This window comes from Diospyros lotus, chromosome 11, assembly GCF_014633365.1.
Source record: "Diospyros lotus cultivar Yz01 chromosome 11, ASM1463336v1, whole genome shotgun sequence".
Lineage (NCBI taxonomy): Eukaryota > Viridiplantae > Streptophyta > Magnoliopsida > Ericales > Ebenaceae > Diospyros > Diospyros lotus.
In genome coordinates, this window is record NC_068348.1 from 1,454,560 (window position 1) to 1,475,850 (window position 21,291).

Here is a 21,291-nt window from a genome sequence, read left to right on the forward strand (position 1 = left end):
AATGGTAGCAATTGATCATTTATCTTTTAGTTTTGGTGAAAAATTAGGTTTTACTCGATTTTGTCAAAACTTTATTAATCCTAGTTTTAAATCAATTCCTAGAAATACTTTGAAAAGGAATTTGTTAAAATTGTTTAAAAACTCAAAAATTGAATTGATAACATATTTTCAAAACAATAATATTAATGTTTCTATTTGTAGTGATATTTGGAGTGATCATTGGCAAACTCATTCATATATGGGTATTACTTGTCATTGGGTTGATGAAAATTATGTTTTACAAAAAAGAATTCTTGCGTATCGATGTTTTGATGAAAGTCATAATGCTGAAAATATTTGTAGATTAATTCAACAAATTTTACAAGAATATAGATTAGTTAATAGAATTTTTTCAATTTCTTTTGATAATGCATCGGCTAATACTGCTTCTATTAATGAATTGAAAAGAATTTGCCAACCAAATTTTGGTGGAAGATTTTTTCATGTTAGATGTGCATGTCATGTTTTAAATTTATGTGTTCAAGATGGTATTAAGTCACTTAATTCTTATTTAGATCCAATTAGAAATGTTATTTCTTATATTTGGGTACACCCTCGAACTGCAAAAGCATGGGCACATTTTTGCACCTCCAATGGTCAAACCCCAAAACGTTTTTCAAAAGATGTCCCTACCCGTTGGAACTCAACTTTTAAATTACTTAATCAATCTTTTGAATATAAAGATTTATTGTGTTCTTTTGCAGCAAATTATATTCCACAATATCCTATTTTTCCAACTATGTGGAATGTTTGTAGTTCAATTTTGAATATTTTACGAATTTTTAATGATGCTACTCATACACTTAGTAGTGTTTATAAATCAACTTCACATCAATTTTTAATAGAAGCAATGAATGTGGCCGGTGTATTAATGGAAGGAATTAATGTTGAAGAAATTTGTCATACTGTTTTAGAAATGAGAGAAAAATGGTTACGTTATTATCAATTTATTCCTGAAATTTTTCTTGTTACTATGGTATTTGATCCTAGGTGTAAATTTGATGGTTTAATTGAGTGTTTGTCTAACTATTATTCGTTGTTAGGATTAGAAAATAATGAAGAAATTGATGTGAATATTATAATTTCTAAGGTTAGAACTTTATGCAATCAATTATATGAAGCATATGTTATTGCTCCTAATAGTGAAGAATCATTTCCATCCATGGCTCCGCATTCCTCTTCCTCCCAACCAATGAAATGGGGTCATAAATTTTTAGATCAAAGGAGGAAAAAACCTAGATCGAGCTTACATTCGGAGCTCGAAACTTATCTAACCACAGTTTTTGAGTTTGGTGATGATACAGGTTTAAATTTTGAAATTTTGGAGTGGTGGAAAAGGCACAAAGAGACATTTCCAACTCTTGCAATTATTGCAAGTCAACTTCTTGCAGTTCCAGCTTCAACTGTAGCCGTTGAACAAACATTCAGTAGTGGAGGCAACATTTTGGACGAAAGAAGATCAAGATTGGCTCCAGAATCATTGGAAGCTCAAGTTTGCCTCGATGATTGGGAAAGAGCTAACATGCGACGTCAAGAAGAACTTATCCATTCATCATCATCTGACGAATGGGTTAATGATGGTTCAACAACGGCGACTTTCGACTCCAATGAAGATGCGTAGGATCCAAGTCCATATTTTATTTTTTTTCACATTTGTAAAAATTAATTACTTGTATTACATTTTTGTTGTAATTATTTTTTAATGAAATTAAGTCTAATTCTATTTTTTATTTTTTATTTTTCACATTTGTAAAAATTAATTACTTATATTACATACTTGTTTAGTTGTTTTAATTATTTTTAATGAAATTATTACTTATATTTTTTCAATTTTTAGTAGTGTTTTTTTATTAAAAATATGGTTGAGAATATTTATATTTACAATTACATTTAACAATTAAAAATCAAAACCAAACCGAACCGAACAACGGAACAAGGACCAAAATTGAATACAACAATATTTAAAAAAAATTAAAAAAATTCGGTTTGAACCGGAACCGGAACCGTTGACCGAACCGGCTCAAACCGTTGACCGAACCGGTCCAAACCGTTGACCGAACCGGCACGAACCGGAACCGGAACCGAACCGTCCCAAACCGCCCTTGGGCGGTTCGGTTCAGGTTCAAAGATTTATTGAACCGGAACCGGCGGTTCATGAACCGGAACCGGCGGTTCATGAACCGTGGCCATGTCTATCGTCGCCTCGCCGCCCGTTTTTGCATCCAGCGAGGTGCGGTGCGACGAGGCGACAATGCTAGCGGTGCGACGATGTGAGGTGAGGCGCAATGGTCGGCGGCTGGCAGCCATGGGAGAAGCGAGAGAGGAGAAAGGCGAGGGCTGGCAGTGGCATCCATTGAAATTTCGTATTTTGGGCGAGGTTATTTTGGTCTTTTCGACCATATTCTGTATGTCTCTCTGTAAGGCTCTCTGGCCTTGTAGTATAACCCCAACAAAAATACTAAAAAAGAAGAATATTGTTATGAACAAAAACTGTTATTTGGAAACAAAAAAGATGGATTCAAATTGAAAAAACACCATTGCTGAGTATTGAACTCAGGCCTCCCGAAAATATTCACCACTATAATGACTTGAACAATATTAAAAAAGGAGAAAATTGTTATATGGAAACAAAAAACATCAGCTTAAACGTAGAATGCGCCATTGCTGGGGATTGAACTTGGGTTGCCCATGTGAGAGGTGGGAATACTCTCCGCTGCATTACAACAACTTGAATAAGAGTATGAAAGAACAAAAAGATAGTTGAATGAAAATATAAAATAATAAAAGATAGTTGGGCTACGTGACAAGCGGGAATACTCAACATTACACTACAATGACTTGAATGAAAATATAAAATGATAAAAAAAAAAAAAAATTGTAATGAAAAAAAATTACTATTTTGAAAACAAAAAAGATCAGTTTAAATTTAAAATATACCATTGTTGGGGATCAAACCCGAGCCACTCACATGGCGAGTTAGAATACTCATCACTATACTATAATAATTTGAACAAAAATATTAAAAAAGAAGAAAATTGCTATGAACAAAAGCATCATGCTATTTGTACAGATAGAGTTTTTATAGGTGGGTTATAGGGGTGGCGGTGATGCAGTAGTGAGACCCGCGACGATGCACAACGAGACGACGACGGTCAGCGAAAGCAAGATTTGCTGGAGAGAAATGGGAGAGAAGAAAAGGCAAAATGGTTAGCAAGGGGAAGGGGAGATAGATAAGAGAAAAGGGTAAAATTGTCATTTCACACCCTTTATAAATCCATCCCTACACTCTATGAACTTAGGGTCTAACAAGTGGAAGGGAAATTCTATTTGTAACCATACGTTTTGCTTTTCATAACCTACTTTTAATATTCCTAAAATACCCTGAAATGAAAACTTATATTTGCCCTTCATTTAAATTTTCGACGCTCAACCACCCATCATTACTCTTCAAGTGCGTTCACTCACTTTTTCGACCACGATCACCATAGCCACTTTACTCACCCACTAAATATCGCACAACCACTATTATTCAACACTTAGCATTATGCAACCATTATTATTCAACACCAAACATTGCTCAGCCAGTTCTCCTCGCCATAACCAATTACCAATACTATCAGTAGTTACTACTAGCGATGGAAGATTATTATCCACTATTATTTACATAGAGTTTGACGAAGAAGATAACTAGTATTCCTGTTTCGGTGAGAAACAACACAATTTACAACATCTATCACTAGTTCAATAACATAATTTACATATACATAAACGAGGGATGAATTAAAAAAATAAGATTAATTAAAAAATAAAAAATACACCTTGAAACCTACCCCGAACCTTGGGGTTTGGGGGCTAGGGGATGCCCCGAACCCTAGGGTTCGTGGTGTTCAGGGAACCTCGAATCTCAGGGTTCGATAAGCATCCCGAATTCATAGATTCGAGAAAAATCAATTCTTCCGAACTCAATTATATAACATATTATATAATTAATATAATATTATATATGTTATATAATAATATATAATATACATACTTTGCATTCTCTTCGGGAGAATGCAAATGTATATAATATATAATATATAATATATTATTTGTATATTATATTATATTATTATGCTATTATATTATATTATACTATTATATTATTATATGTATATAATATAATATATTATATACATATATATTATAACTATATACATATATATAATGATTTTATATAAATTATTTCAAATGTATATAAATTATTCCGAGTCCCAAATATTTGGATTAATATTATATTTATTTTTTCTTGAATTAATGTTGCTTTAATTTTAATTTTTTTTGAGTTAAATACAAATTGTAATAAAATTATATTTATTTTTATTTATTTAAAATTTATGACATTTTATTATAAATTAAATAAAGTTAATTTAAATAAAATCTAACAGCAAATACTAAAATAAAATATTATTACAATGGGGTAATATTATTAAATAAAGTTAATATTATTACAATGGGCAATTGCCCCCCGAACAGCGGGGTTCGGGGGAGCCCCAGCCCCCCGAAACTCGTTGTTCGGGGGTTGGAGGTTCCCCCGAACACTGAGATTTGGGGGTGCGGGTTCCCCCGAACGCTTAGGTTCGGGCGATAACCAAGCGTCGGCCGACTTCTGGGAACTCCGATGAGTCCCAACACTATCGCATCTATATGATATCAAACTAGAAGGCAAAATTTTTATCTGGTCATGCGATTTGGGGGATTCCAACAAGCTGAACGATACAAGCAAAGTGGGCGAAGCAAGCAAAGTCGACGGTGCTGTCATAGAAGAAGAAGGAGAAGGAGAAGAAGAATAGGGTTTGATGCACGTGGCGTAGTTTTTGAGAGTTGAGTGTGTGGTGGGTATATTTGACATGTAAATAGTTGCAAAAAGTAATAAGTGTGGCTGCAAATAATAAAATTTAATATCTTAATTAGACTGGTTACGAATAGCAAATTCTATGGTTGCAAATAGAATTTTCCCAAGTGGAAATACTCAAAAATTGATAATTTAGACTTAATAGGCTACTATACCATAATGAATTGAACAAAAATACTAAAAAAGAAGAAGATTCTTATGAAGAAAAATTGCTATTTGGAAACAAAAAAGATAGGTTCAAATTTAAAGTACGCCATTGTCAAGGATTGAACTCGAGTATCCTGTGTGATAAGTGAGAATTCTCGCTATTATACTACAACAACTTAAATAAAATTATAAAAGAACAAGAAGATTGTTATAAACAAAAAAAATACTTTTTTGGGGGGGAAAAAAACAAAGATGGGTCAAAATTTTAAATATGTCGTCATCGAGGATTGAACCCGAGTCACTCGAGTGACATGTAAGAGTACTAATCACTATACTACAACAACTTAAATGAAAATATAAAGGACTAAAAAGATTGTTATGAAGGAAAAAAAAAAAGATGGGTTAAAATTTTAAAAACGCCATTGCCGGGGATCGAACCCAAGTCACCCACGTGACAGGCGGGAATACTCACCACTATACTACAACTTGGATGAAAATAGAAAAGAATAAGAAGATTATTATGAACAAAAATTATAATTTTAGAAAGAAAAAAGATGAATTTAAATTTAAAATGCGTCATTGCAGACGTGAATATTTACCACTATATTATAACGACTTGAATAAAAATATAAAAGAATAAAAATAGTTATTTTGGAGACAAAAAGTCCCTTGCATGAAAGGCAAAAATACTCACTTTTATACTACGACGACTCGTACAAAAATATATTAAAAGAAAAAAAGATTATCACAAAGAAAAATTGTTATCTTGGAAATAGAAAATATGGGTTCAAATTTAAAATACATATACGTCGTTGCTGAGGATTGAACTTATATTACAATAACATAAATAAAAGTATATAAGAAAAAAGGAGATTGTTTTAACAAAAATTGCTATTTGAAAATAAATAAGATGGGTCCAATTAAAAATCCAATGTTGCTGGGGATTGAACCGCCGTGACAGGCAAAAATATCGGAATCACCTAGATGACAAGCAAAAATACTCATCAGTATACGACGACGACTTGAATAAATGTGTAGAAAAGAAAAAAGATTCTTATTTATTAAAATCATTATTTTAGAAATAAAAAAAGATAAATTTTAGTTTAAATATGTTGTTGTCTGAGATCAAACATGTGTCTACGTGACAATGCAAAATACTCACCATTATACTACAACAAATTAAATAAAGTATATAAAAAGAAGATTGTTATGAACAAAAATTGCTACTTAGGAATAAAAAGAATAAGTTCAATTAAAAATACACCGATAGGAAAGATAAACCCAAATTACAATTACCCAAGTGATAAAGTAAGAATACTCGCCATTGTAATACAACTTAATAAATATATTGTAGAGGAAGAAGACTGTTATCGACAAAAATATCTATTTTGAAAACAAAAAAAAAAGAGTTCAATTTAAAACATATTGTTATTAGATATTAAACCTGGGTCGCCTAAGTGGCAAACAAGAATACTCACCACTATGCCCCCGGAGCACCCAAGCGATTTTCGTGGGGGGTGGAAAAGCTCAAAAGTTCCAGTCTGAATTCCCTCACAGTTGCTTGCTCAGGTGTATTGGGATTTATCTCTTTTTTACATGACTAGGGCCTTGGTGGAGGGACGCTCGCAAGGGAGCGCATCCCAAGAATACTCACCACTATACAACTTGAATAAAAATATTATAAAAGAAGAAGATTGTTATCAACAACAATTATTATTTTAGAAAAAAAAAATAATTTCCATTTAAAATATATTATTATTAGGGATTAGACCCGAGTCGTCTAGTGATAGGTAGGATTATTAACCACTATACTATGAAAATATTATAAAAGAATAAGATTATCAATGTCATCCACATTTTTGTAAGCAATACTACTCTTGCTTTTAAAAAGAAATTGTAATTTTTCAACTATAAAAGAATAATTTTTTTTTTTTTTTGTGATTGAAAGGTGATGGATTCGAATATTACCTACAAAATACGATTTTTTCTCTATACTTGCAAAGTGGAGACTCTCGTGCACTTCTTGTCCTTTAATTTAAGAGGTTTTGCTAAATGGGTGCACGTTACAAAAAATGGTGATTGAATAATACACTAAAAGAGAAAGAATATACTCAATATAGTACACAATTGTATGCCCCTTACAAGAATCATCAACCTAACAAACAAGGCCAAACTAATCTACCTCCAAAAGGAAACCTAAGTGTACAAAATTGGGAGCAGAACTCATAGAACACGTTCTTCCTACACCATGAGTTCAGTTACACACAAACTAGCTCTACAAGTTGATAAACTTATCATGGGGCGAAGAAGGCAATTTATATGATGAATTTTTGCCACATCAATGAGCGTAACACCATTGTAGGTTCCTCGATACATCATTCATACCTCAAAGCATGTATAGACTGTCACGTATAGGCGATAAGAAGAAGCACGTAATGGAGCTAAAATTTTCATGCTCATCTGAAACAGGTTGAACAGTTAGGTGTCATCTTCTGTACACAGGTCATCAAACTCTTGGATGGAACTATGGACGGTCATCTTCCATGCTTTGCATACACTCCATTTGAGAATAAAGGTGTGGCATTTCCACTGAAAATAGCCTCTTGAAAGATTCATATGATGCAAAGAAGATTGCTCCTTGAGAAATATACATAAACAATCTTGGAATCAAGCCCCTGGGTAAGATATCACACAATTCACAATTAGCAAAGGGGAACAGAACACTTCTCAAAGAAAACAACCAAAAAAAGTCGAACCAAGTGGTTCCTTAGTTTGATTGGCAGTCAAGGGAAAATGCAGATCCCGTTGCACAAGACGCACAGGAAACCAACTGGTAAAGTTTCTCAGAGCAGGCCAAATAATATGCAGTGGCAATAAAACTTGAGATTATTACCACTCCACAAGTACTGAGAATATTAGCACGAGGCATCCAACTTGACCATTCGCTTCCTTATCAAGTTGAAAGAGCTTGTTTGGTAACTTTGGTTATGGTTATGTGTTAAAATTGGAATATTTCTAGATCAGTTCTGTTGAGTTTATTGGATTATGAAAAAGGGGAAAAAAAAAAAAGTCTCTGAAATCATAAATAAACGGACTCATATTTTGTTTAGGGAAAAAAAAAAAAAAGGAACTCATATTTTTCATTGAAATCACAATTTATGCAAAAACAACAATTTAGCATATAACAAAACTTCTACTAAAAATGTACTGTTGAGGATCTTTAATCAAATATGTGTTCACTCAGGTCCATGTAAAATTCATGTTTAGTTAGTTAAATATTTGATGTCATGCTACGAGAGCACTTCCGTGAGCTGGGTTAGCCTCATTCATTATGCAGTGTGCCTATGAAAAAAACTAGCTAACTACTGAGGCATTAAACTCAAAAAATATTATTTTGAGTTTTTAAGAAGAAAGTTAAGGCTCCTAATGATTTTTGTTTATTTTAAGGCCAAAGATTTGTATGTTCCAAAAGTGACCTACAAATTTCATCATCATAAACCACAGCATGAACTTTAGGCTTAATATCTAAGAAAAATTTGTGATAAATATTCTATCTTTCATATCCATTAAAATAAATATTTCCTCAATAACATATTATAAGGAATTTTATAAGAAAGACTCTGGGAATTGGGAACCCTTGGCAATATACCACCCCTTCTTTGCAAACCCTTACCTGTAAAGACCTGTCAAGCCTTCGTGCTTGCTTATTTTTACAAGAGTGTTAAACACACCATCATACTGGTGAACAGATCCAGGAATCTGCAAAACATCCACATGGTCAGAAATACTACAGTGTCTTCCATGTTAACCAAGTAGTATAGAATCTAGAAAGTAGCATGTTGTAAACGCATATATATCTTTCTGATGAATGGGTTGTACCCAGCAAAAGGGTAAAGACCAAGGTTGGACGGCTCTCCCTGGGCAGGGGGAGTGCAGTTCCATGTACATGATATTGCACATTCAGTGATAAGAGTATGGTGTTCTACTTGCCCTTCAATTAAAACTCCCCATTGAAAGTAATCAATGCTATGTGACCTAATGATATACACAGAAGACCATGCGGTTAGATGTAACAAACCTGTGTCTGTAATCTTGTTTTCACCACATCAAAAGGTGTTGTAAATAAAGCAGCAGTTGATCCTGCTAATCCCCCACAAACCAGCTGTAAGAACAGGAAACAATAAACCACCTAAATGCACATTTTGAGAAAACAACTGGATCATCATAGCAACCAGAAAGTTATTCTAAAGTGGATAGACAAACCGTCTGTAATGTGTTAGGCCGAGCATTCAGTTCTACTGATGACAACATCAATCGCTTCAAGCTTTCATATGTGTAGAACTGCACATATCAGGATAAGTACTAAATAGCCATACCCTCAAAAACCAGTTGCAGAGAAACAGTTGGACAAGATCTGCGAGATACAAACTAGATTGACCACAGAGTACATAGAATTGGCCCTCACCTTGATGATTGAGTGTGGAACATTTCTGCAGAGTACCGCTCCCCACCCAGCATACAGTGAAGGTAAACCACCCCTTTTGATGATTCCAGCCAATGCACTCCTTCAAGGTCCACATAAAAATATCAAAATCTCATTTTGAGAGCTGTGGCAGCATTAAAGTTAGATCATCTTGTACAAAAAACATTCTATATTATAACATGAACTTGAAATGCAAAGCATATTGAGCTAACAATTAATATGTCCACACAAACACACATTTATATAATATAGTTTCAGCAATAGAATTGCAAATCCATGGTATGAACAGATTAGATCAATAAAAATCTTAGTTATAGAATGACAACTTAATAAACAGGGGAGCCTCAAAGAGATCTACAAGCATCAGGTCTCAAGGGAATATTTCGAGCATACATTAATTACTGTCTTTGATGAGGCACTTTAATCCAATAAAGAATAATCCTGTTTACTCTAATTATTTGAAATTTTCAAAACCCAACGTCTGTAGCTCTGAGGGCATTATTCATCAAGTCATAGAATTTTAAAGGGCATCATCAGGTTCAGAAGAATACCAGCAGTTTTGATAGTGTGAACCAACTTGCATCTGCTGCTTTATGCGCTCACTGGGAGTGAAAATAAATGAAGTAGCAATACTAGCACAGCCACCGGCTGTGCAATGGGCAAATGATTCATACTTCTGCATCAAAAAAATATAATGAGTCTTCTACAAACACATTTAGCATAAAACTCATAATGATAAAGACCAATAATGTACACAGTCAAATGCAAGGGCTTATAAGACTTCTGTATTTTGTGTTTCTTTCTGTTTTTTTAAGGGGGCAAGTAAGAGAAGAACAGCACCTCCCCGTCTCCCGCTGCCAGCAAGGGAAAAGAAACATCAAGAAGAGAAGCAGAAAGAGACAAGTAGCAAAAAATAAGGCAGAAAACTTCACCATGGGAAGAAAAGGAAGCAAAGCTCCCTTCACAGACTCATATGTGACCGTGTAAACTGCAGAAATTGGTGCTGAAGAAGCAATATTGCTAGTAATGCCGCGATAAAGTCCAGTTACACCTATACACCCAATTACCAGTAAATGATTAGAAACACAGAGCTCTTTCTAGTCCAAGATAAAATGAACTCAAAGAGTTTTTATCAAGTAAAATCATTTTCAGTTCTCCTAAGACCATGTACCTCTATCAGAAATTATTGATCTGCAAATGTAGTTTAAAGATCTCTGATTGGTATGGCATGACTGAATGACAGTCTTAATTGTATCCACTGGATGTAGACAAAGGCTAACAAATATACCAGCCAATGCTCCAGCAAAAGCATGCTCTTGCTTTGCTAGACCATAGTAGGATTTATTAATTGTTGGAGAGCAAACCTCCATCTTTGTTTTGTCTGCTAGTGCTAATTCACTCTGCTGATTCATTTTATTCACATACAAGTTGCCATCCTCATTGTCATGTTGGCTTTCTTCACTTGCATGACTATCTGAAGCTAAGTTTTTAATGTACAGATCTGTATGTGGCGTCTGCATTGGAGTCAACATATGGCCATTTGCATCTGTCCTCTGAAGACCCTCAAGTAAACGGTATGAGCAAATAGATAGAGCAGAAGTGCTTGCCACAGGGGTTGTACTTTGACATGACAATTGGTCCAGACATTTGGATATTTCGGCATGGCAGTCAGTAGAGTCAGTACTTGCAATGGCAAGATTATTTGTGGGATTGGCCGTGCCACCTAAAGTACAGTAACTTGTAGGAGTATTATCTCGAGGAAGCCACTCACAGATTTTCTTGTTCTCAATCACAGAACGGTTTACCAGCTGTTTCATTGCTGGAACTGACATTTCATTCATCCATCCATATATATTTTTCAAATCATAGGAAATTCCTATGCTGGCAGTAGTCTTTTCCTTCCAAGACTTACAAGAGATGTTGGAATTACTCTGCATGAATCTCCAGAAAAGAGAATGAATATAATTTCTACCATTAGGTTCCAAAAATGATACCTTCTTAGATATGTATAGGTGCTCCAAGTTTGCATATACAAGGGATGAAGAATGGGCAGCATCCATCACACTAACCAGGGAATGCCCACTGTAAGCACAGGTAGATGACCTGATATTTTCCTTGACATCTGCATTACAAAATATGTTCCCTTGGGGCAATTCACCATCATTGTGCCTGAAATTGGTTTTAGGTTGGAGAAGAGCAAGGGGACGACTTGCACAATTCCATATCTGCCCAACTGCAGAGATGAGCTCAGCTGTGCTCAGTACCTCAGAAGACATTGGATCAGAGTTTTTACCATTTCGCTCACTTTTACCCGACAAAGTGGGGTTATAACCTTTGTTGTTAAACTCAGCAAGATCAAAGGAAGACCCCTCCAGGGGGCCACATCTGTAATTAATTGAGGGTACTTTAGCCCTTGCAAATTGACTACTCCTGGTCATTGCTTCCAAATATTAGTTCAGAATTTCCTTGAAAAGGATTACTGTGGTTGCAAAAGTAACTGCAAACTGAATCAGCAGAATATATTAGAAATCTTAATTAAAAGCTGGGCAGTTCATATATTTGGAAATAAAGCTTGACGAGGATTGGCAAATGGCAGTATTAACAGTATGAAGAATAATTCAATGTGAAACTGATAACTAATCTATAAGGTTGGCAAAGTGAATAATATTTTACATACTGTAAATTGACCCACTTAAGGAAACATTTTGAATGTAGGGTTTCAAACAAGATAAATTGGAAAGAGTATGGCTGCAAACGTGCAAGGATCAGATAACAGACCAAATTCAAAACGCACGATTCTACAAAATTGCAGAACCATAATGACAAATTACAGCAAATATTTCATAATCATTAATCAAAGCTGTTGAGGAAATAATGAAGTAATCTTTATTGCGAAAATCATACACAGATGTCTGCCCAGCAAAACATAATCCTAAGAAACCACAGGATCCATTTTTTGTTCCCACAAGTCACAAATTTCAATTCCTCAAATTCAACCTACCTAACACGCAACTGGATTGCAATTAGATTAGAGCCTAAAAAAGGCACAAGTGGAGCAACAGCTAGGTAACATGAAAACTTCTATGGATGAGATATCCAGACTGCAATTTGAATTAGATGCCTAGAGCTCTATCATTCATCTGAATAGGCATAGAATTGATTCATGCATAAGTCAATATTTTTATGTCACATGACAATAAGGTTGCTCCTTTGTGACTAGAGGTCATGGGTTAGGAAACAGCCTATTTGCAACGCAAGAGCAAGCAGCATACAAAGACAACCCTCCTAAATATAGTCCACTTTGATTATAGGAATAAAAAACAAAAAATACACGTAGACAAAGTGCTTTAAACACTTGCACATTAGTTGAAGAAAAGCACTTAAAGTGAAGGGGATAGATAACAATTTTATGCATCCTCTATCCTTATTGTGAGAACTAAATCCTCACTCTTTAGATATAAATTTGTGCATTATTAGTTAAATTGTTAAACAACATATCATGTTTTAATTCCACTATGTGAGGTTGGTTACACGAATTCTAGCTTGCCAGTCATTTCTATCTGTGGCTTTTTCCTTTGTAAGGATGTCATCACTCATATTACACCTAAGGGTCTCCCACCAAGTTTTCTTGCAAGTTTATTTATTTTGATTCTGATTAAAAATGAAAAGGCTAACATAATGAACTAGGATCTCACTACCACAAAGAATAGGTACAATACTTGGGTTCAAAAATGTTATTTCCATGGTATACACCTACAATTCCCTATGGCATTATCCGTCAAATACATGGTTGTGTCCCAATGTGATCGAGATGTGTGATATCACCATGTCCTACCCTTAATACAGTAATCTCAACGTAAGATATGACAAATAAAATGTGGAACTGGAACATATTACATGTAAAATATTGTTAATGATTGGATTGCAAAAGAAATTATAAAATGCCAAGGAATTATCACTTATATTTCATCTCTAGAGCTAGATGATTAGGATCTACTTAACATGCCAAAAAAAATTTGTTTATCTCTAGGTACTAGAATATAAGTGCATAAACACAAAGATGGGAAAATAATGCCAGTGATATCTCTTATAGACATAAGGAAATTTGTGGAGGAACCACACAAATCCCTTTCCTTCCTTGCCTCTATTGTTATTATTAGTATTATTTTGTTTTAATTTTTCAGTCAGTATCCATTGAAACAAATACTCCTCCTGTGGATTTCTACTTAAAATCAGTCTCAAAAGGGAATAAAGGAGAAAGGTTGTGTTAGGTAGTCAACAACCAACACAAAACTCATTGGATCAAACACACGAATTTTAGACAAGTGAAACTAGCCAACTTGATATTATTTATGTATTGAAACATAATTAAAAACCTCAACAAATGTTGACAATAATAAAAAGTCATAGCAAACCCCTGGCGTTGGTTTAGTAACAGTTTAGTAACAATCTTAGAGGCTTATCTCTATCTTGCTTTGTTTTGAAATCAATAGAACCATTTCAACTAAGCAAAAGTTCTACAATCTATCCTACGCTTCATGGAGTTGGAATACAAGCCAGAATAAGGCAAAAAGAATATGATTTTGGTAGTTATGTACAAATATAATATCTAAAACTTGTTGAAGAAATAGCACTAACTTAGAATATGTAATTTTAATTTATTCATCATTACAAAATGTAAATTTATTCATCATTACAAAAAATGTAACACTATTCGGTAAATTGTGTACCATTTATAATGTGAAAAGAAAAATATGTGAATTCAATAACATTAATTTATCCATTGAAAATAGATAAAGTCAAATAACAAAAAACAAAGGGATAAAAGTGAATATCTTAATCCAATAAACCTGTACAATTGTAGAAATATTATTAATAACCAATTTCCATGCCCCTCCTATCCTCCCCCAAAAACCATAAAAAAGCCTTCTCACCTTTCAAATATAGCCAGTCCAATTTCAACTTAAGTCATTGCCACTAGATGCACCAAATGATGCGTCCAATACTTAGTTTTATAGGTTTGTGCAATTTCTCTCACTCATTTTGCTCATCGGGCTCTCCCTCTCTCTTAGTTATGCCCCTCCACCTCCCTAGTTCTACCCATCTCCAGATCTCTCTCTTTCTTGTTGGTTTCTCCACACTGACACAAGACTGACCATCACTAATCTTTCTCTCTCCATTCACCAAAACCCCTCTGCTCAACCTCTCCCTCTGCCCTTTCCGGTATGCTACCTCTCTCCCAATCTTCCTCTTCTCACCGTTGAACCCTCTCAGTTCTGATCTGGGTTTTCCTTATTTCAGTGGGATACAATCGGTTCAGATTTTGAGGGGATTTCTGTCTGTTTGTTAGTTGTCTTGATTGTAAGGGTGTGTTGTTGAATTTTCATTCAGTTTTGTTAGATCGTGGTAAACCTCATCTAAAATTTAATATACCAAATATGGGACAGGATTAATTTTAGTTTAAACCTCCTTAAAACCTAGGATGCCAAACATGGAGTAAGATTATTTATTCCCATCACTATTTAACCTGGATACCAAACAGGCCGTCAGTTTTAGAACTTAGGACATGTACCTTATTGTACAACATACTATATAGATGTAGATTGCATGTCTATATCCATAGGATGAAAAAAAATTTATCTCCCATCCATGTCAAATGATAAAAATTTCTCATTAACATATGATCTTTTATTGGATAAAGGCCCTAATCCTATCACTGTTTTATTGTGATATGGACTATGGAGTAGTAATGGTCAAGATTTTGAACATCACGACAAATTTAGTGAGATTCAAGTGATTAATTTGACTATGATGCACATAATATACCATCATTCTTGGCATACTCAATGGATGCTGATACCCTAGAAAATAGAAAATTCATACTTGATCTATCACGCCATCTGTCGAGTGATTGTCTTTTCACTACTCAATTACCATAACAAACGACCCTAGGCTTGACACGAAATCTCACTCTTCTCCCCAATTTCAAAGCAACCAAGGCCAAGCATAAAAGATAAATCATGCAATAAATCCATATACCAGTCACAAATTTTCTCTTTTGTATCCAGAAGTCCCCGGCTGTCTGCCTGATCGGCCTGTAGCAAGCTGATAATCAATAACAGCAGCATCCCTAGATTCACAAAAGAAGTCCTACGATTAGCATCTCATCAGCACTAAGGCCTACTAAAACAAACCACCAAATCAATAATCCCCAAAGCAGCTAGCTGAAGCTAAGCCAAACACCAACAGTCCCTGCATTCTACCCTAGCTCCGAGGCTTAACGCCTTATAAATTCTCAATGCGCAAAGCAAGATTAAAAAATCCGTTTGGCTGCTCAGTAAAAGTAAGCCAAGTAGAAGAAAGGTTAAAACATGAATACTCAAAAGGACATACTTCATGGAATTGCTTTTCTCAGTAACCAAACGGAAAGGGCAATAAAATTAGTTCATGTCTTGAAGAGCCAAACCTCGACAATTTTGACCCTTCTGAGGCCGAAAGCACCCTCTCCCGGATTTTCCGATTCATTTTCTCGGGAAAATCTGGGAAGGGTTCCGGGGAAGAGAAGGGTTTAAGTTGGGAAGGTTTATACTTTATACAGAGGAGACGCCACGGGCATAGATTCAATTTGGTGGGCGCATTGTGTCACCATTTAGAGGGCTTGCAGATAATGGCTTGGCCTGTGCTAACGTGAACAGGGGGTGACCTGTCCTGGAAATTTCGAGGAAAATTCTGGTGTTACGCCTTGTACAGTGTACGCTTGGCCTTCTTATGATCAATTTTGATCGTGTGGTCTGTATTGCCCCCGTGAGTTATGGGCTTGATTAGGTTTTCTTTTTATCTTTCTACTAATTTTAAAAAAATAAAATAAAATAAAATAAAATTCTCGAAATAGAAAGAAATACGAATCATGTTAGATTTGATTTTTCAAAGTAAATTGTGTATTGAATCAAATAAAAATTCTATTTTACTCATATATTAACGTTATATAAACATGAACTAAGGATTTAATTGAATTTCGATTAATTTTGATCAAAATTTAAATATTTTAAAAAATAAATTGATAAATAAAGGACTTATTTATAAATTTATTAAGATAAATATATACAAATAAAATTAATTAACCTTGCACACGTGGCACAAGGCCACATGCAAGAAGATTGAAAATTTCTCAATTTGGGCTTTATCCAAGTGGACAATTTGATCTCGGCCCATGGGCTGGTCATAATAAGAAGTGGTGGAGATTTGGGTGTGGATATGGTTTGGATCCAATCGATCGGGTTAGATCTTTTACATGGGTTTTATGTACTCTTTGGTTAGATCTCGACCTAGATTTAAAGTCCCAATACCCATTTTCCTCATCTCAGATTCGAGTATCTTGGGACACATATCATTTTTAGAGAACTCCAAAAAATGGATATTTGTCTAATGAAAAATGCTAGAAATCTCGACTTGTTTACCAAAAGGGGGCATAAAGACGATTTTGCCCCCATGCCTTACTTTTCCCCTCTATTTCCCATGGATTGCAACCGCCCTGCTTCTCTCATCTCCCCTCCCATGGCCGTTGCCCTAATTTCGTCGTCGTTGTCGCCTCACCTCGTCGTTGTGCCTCCGTCGCCTCACCTCACTCGATCGTCGCTGCATCTTCAGTGATGATCGTTGAGGCGGTGATAGCAGCGAGGCGAGGACGGTAGCCATGGGGAGAGGAAAGGAGAGAAGCAGGGGTGAGGGCAATTTTGACTTTTTGCCTCATTTTTGTAAATCTCTCTGTGATTCTCTCTAACTCTGTAATGGAGCTCTTGTGTAATTTTACCTTGCCGTCATATAATTTTAAAGTATTAAAATTATACTCCAATATCATAAATATGTATTTAAAATTTATAAGTTAAAATTTTAAATGAGTAACTTTTATTTCATTAACAATCAATTCACGTGCTAGTAGTTTTCGCCTTGAACGATTATACAATCAAAATACGAAACAAATGAATCATGCAATTACTAAGTTATAGAACTAAAGAGTAAAAAATACGATCTTTACTTTTCTCTTAAAAATTTTAAATTCATAATTTTTAAATAATATCTAATTTTTCAAACAACTTTATTACTACATTAAGAGTCATTTTATTTAAATCTTACTTAAAATTAAAAATTAAATTATAATTATCATATGTCACCCAACAATTTTTTTTTATTATTTAATCATAAATGTAACGCAATGGTCCACTTCACGCACTTGGGAGCTTGGGATACTAGGAGGTCGTGGCATCAAATTTGCCCCCATCCGATATTGCTTAATCGCTTGTGTCTACATATCGAAGAGATTAAACCTGTGAATTTTAATTCATAATTAATCTATCTATTCATTTAGGGCGGGTTGGAGACAGGCAAATCATAGATTTTAAAAAATGTCAAATAGGTCTGAGTTAAAAACTGTCATTTTCCACATTACCAACAAAAAAATATTTATTTTTTTTTAGAAGTGTTTAAGACTTATTATTTAGGGTTAGCCTCTATTAAATTTTATTTAAATTTTAATCTCTCTCTCTCTTTCTCTTTCTGTCTCACTCTCTCTCTCTCTCTCTCTCTCTATATATATATATATATACACACACATACACGCGAGACATGTTCAATCTATCCATCAAACTCTGATTCCTCAATGGAGAGAAAGCGGCGTAGAGAAGAGCGTTCTTATTCATCAATCAAGAAGAGGAAGATAATCATCATAACAATAGATTTCTACGATTTCATGGGCGTCGGCGAGCAGCCAAGCACTCGTGCGATTCGCTGGCCAATCGACGGCAGAGAATTCTACGACTTCATGGGCGCCGAGCAGCCAAGAACCGACGTCTGGCCTCCGGCCGTCGACGACCATCACGGGGGCGACGTGATCGATGAGGAAGAGATGGAGAGAAGAAGAGTCGACCAGAGGATCCGGAGTTCCCGATTCTACAGCGCCAGGGAAGAGAGGGAGGAGGGGCGGCGGCGCGCGTCTCCACGAAGCTGAAGCTCTTATCGGAGATACAAGAACGACGGCGAGGGTCGAAACTGATAGTGATCGGAATTTGATCGAAGAATTGATGTTTTACTGCGAACTGGATATGGCGGGAGATTGAGATCAGGATTTTGTATTTTTTAATTTCTTTTAAATAAAAATTTGAATAATAACCGACAAATAACATCGCTTTTCTTCTACAAAGTGAGACATAAAGAACGTAATCAAGATTTCGTTTTAGATTAATATTTAATTATTTTGAGTCTTTACTAATTTCTATTCGATTATCCTCTAATTATTTTGTCATAAAATGTTTTATGTTATAAAAAAAATTATTTTTATCTTATTTTTTAAAATATTTTTAGATTGTTTAATCTATGTTACGATATATTTTTGTTGAAAGATAATTAATCATAAAAAACATAGAAGATAATTATTCAGTAGGCAGTTCAATTTCATGACTTTAGGGACGTCAAACGACCAAGAAATCTCTACCAACCAATTGTTATTAACGTTCGTGGATCGTGATAGTGGTTTGAGCGCCAAGGAAAAGCCAAATATAGGTATGTAAAGATTCAGTGTAACCAAATTAATCAAACCGAACTAGTCAAAATTGTTGACAGTTGGTTCGGTTTGATTTTTTTTTTTTTTAATTTGGTTTGGTTTGGTTACTTTTTTAGAAAATTTTGGTTATTTGAATTTGGTTTGGTTATTTGAATTCGAGTTGGAAATAATCAAACTAACCAAACCGGTCGAATTTAAGATGACAACATTTTTATGGTTGTAAAACGACGACATTTTTGGCTTGTCGCACAGTTTTTCAGCTCGTTTGATTTTTTGATCGATTTTTCATCTTGTCTGATTTATCAATTAATTCATTTTTTATTTTTTTTTTGTTGAGTTTATTCGACTGATTTAATTTATTCAATTTATATTTAGTTGTTAGTTAGTTTTGTTTATTGGGTATAATCTATCAATTTGGTTCTATTCAATTTATAAATTACTCTATCAGACGATACAATAATTTATAAATGAATTAATACTTAATAAAAATAATAAGGATTCCTTAAGAAATTGAGAATGGTTCCCCAACCTATATTCATTAAATAATTTTATTTTATTCTATATAAATATAATTAAATTTATTATTTTTATCTAGAATTTGGGTAAGTAAAATTTCAATTTAATCGAAATAATCAAATTAAATTGGCTGAAATTATCGATTCAGATTAGTTCAAGCTAAGGGTCAATTTGGTTTAGTTTTTAAGTTTTACAATTTTGGTTATTTCAGTTCAATTTAATTTTTGTATTGAAAAAAAATAAAATTGATTACTCAAGTAGAATTTTGATTAATGTTACATGTTAATCGAGTACAATGCAATAATTACATGCTTAGTTTCATGGATTTGTCGACTAATATTATTTGTAATTTGAGTAATAATAATCCGAAAATCAATTCGCTCTTTATTTAAAAATTTATTGAGTAATATCATTTATTAGTCAAATAATAATTAAATTATTAGCGTATAATCTTAAATAGAGAATTTAATTACCTCCTTTTCTATTTCAAAAAATAATCGACTAATTATTTTTGTTGATCAAATAATATATAAGATTACTCACATAACTTTATTATTTATTCGAGAAATTGGAAAACTTACTCGTGTTACTTTTTGTTTGTTCGATTTATTTCGATTGATTCAATTTTTGTATTTGTTTGATCGGTTTCAATTTAATCTTTTACACAATTTTAATCTATTTAGTTTTAATATTTTAGTTGCTTCAATAATGCTCACCCCTATCTAGAATTTTAGATCAGTAAGAATAATAATAATAAAGTCAAAATAAAAAGAATGTCTGAGCCCGGGTTCGAACCGGGGACCTCTAGTGTGTGAGACTAGCGTGATAACCAACTACACCACCCAGACCCATTGTTATCTTTCTGTTACATAAATTATATTACCTAATCCCCCCTTTGTGGTAATTACATTTCCAATCTACCCTTGCTTAGGCTGCCAAATTACAAAGTATATGAGTAAGAGTAGATTGGCAGTTAAAACAACGCCAATGGTCGGACTGGTGGTGACAAGCTCTAACGCCTTCCTGCGTTCAAAATTCAAACCTTCTCAGAGGCAAACTCGTGCATGTATAGGTTTTTGATTTGCTAGGTAAAACCCTTTATCTAGTCTAGTGTATACACGAAAAAGTGGAGATTATAAGTTTACATTGATACCAAACATGTTGAATCTTTATCTTTTGTAAGACCACGTTCAAAAAAAAAAAAAAAAAAAAAAAAAAAAAAAAAAAAAAAAACCTAGTTTAGGTCATGGTTGAATTTAAAAAAATGACTACATATATATTGTTGTTCCTGTACTTTCATATTTTTTTCGTGTGACCACATAAATTTTTTGTTATTTTAATTATACACTTGAACTATAATTTTTAAGTCAATTGCACACATCAGTTAGAGTATGTAACATGTGAACACTAAAATGACCAAATTACCCCTCACATGACCCCTCTCTCCACCACAACTTCTTCCTTCAGTGGCCGACAACAAGGCAAGTGGAGGCCGACAGCTATAGAGGAAGGTACAGAGGTCGTCGTGCGTCTAGGAAGGTGAAGCTGTCGATGGTGGCAAAAGGCTAACAACGGTCTCTGCACCTTCTACCTCTATTGACACCTTCTCCTCTTCACCTTTTGTCACCGTCGATGCCTTCGCCACTTTGACTTCCA

At 34.2% G+C, this 21,291-nt stretch overlaps 1 protein-coding gene and 1 non-coding gene across 5 annotated transcripts; both read right to left on the bottom strand.

The window, feature by feature from the left end:
• Positions 1-7,153: 7,153 nt before the first annotated feature.
• LOC127813532 (uncharacterized) lies at positions 7,154-16,203 on the bottom strand. 4 transcript variants are annotated; one of them, XM_052354545.1, is made up of 10 exons: positions 16,030-16,202; positions 15,603-15,693; positions 10,735-12,067; positions 10,496-10,614; positions 10,115-10,239; positions 9,546-9,645; positions 9,344-9,421; positions 9,159-9,242; positions 8,754-8,839; positions 7,154-7,755 (listed from the first exon to the last, which is right to left on the bottom strand). In XM_052354545.1, exons 3-10 carry the CDS (start codon positions 11,999-12,001, stop codon positions 7,605-7,607), a joined length of 2,010 nt encoding a protein of 669 aa, XP_052210505.1. In that variant the 5' UTR covers positions 12,002-12,067; positions 15,603-15,693; positions 16,030-16,202; the 3' UTR covers positions 7,154-7,604. The 4 variants fall into 4 exon arrangements, 3 of the variants coding, with proteins under 3 accessions (XP_052210505.1, XP_052210506.1, XP_052210507.1); XM_052354546.1 differs by having other exon boundaries at positions 15,957-16,202; XR_008026114.1 differs by having other exon boundaries at positions 7,693-7,755; positions 9,159-9,220; positions 16,030-16,203.
• Positions 16,204-20,409: 4,206 nt separating this feature from the next.
• On the bottom strand, positions 20,410-20,483 carry TRNAV-CAC (transfer RNA valine (anticodon CAC)). Its single transcript has one exon. It is a non-coding gene; the product is annotated as a tRNA-Val (tRNA).
• Between the last annotated feature and the right edge of the window lie 808 nt (positions 20,484-21,291).

Excerpts from the sequence above, each read along its gene's own strand:
- LOC127813532 (XM_052354547.1), bottom strand. The coding sequence starts at position 12,001 with ATGACCAGGAGTAGTCAATTTGCAAGGGCTAAAGTACCCTCAATTAAT. Across the intron at positions 10,615-10,734 it reads ATCAATAATTTCTGATAGAG|GTGTAACTGGACTTTATCGC; the intron begins GTACATGGTCTT and ends TTGGGTGTATAG. Across the intron at positions 10,240-10,495 it reads TGCTTCCTTTTCTTCCCATG|AAGTATGAATCATTTGCCCA; the intron begins GTGAAGTTTTCT and ends TTTTTGATGCAG.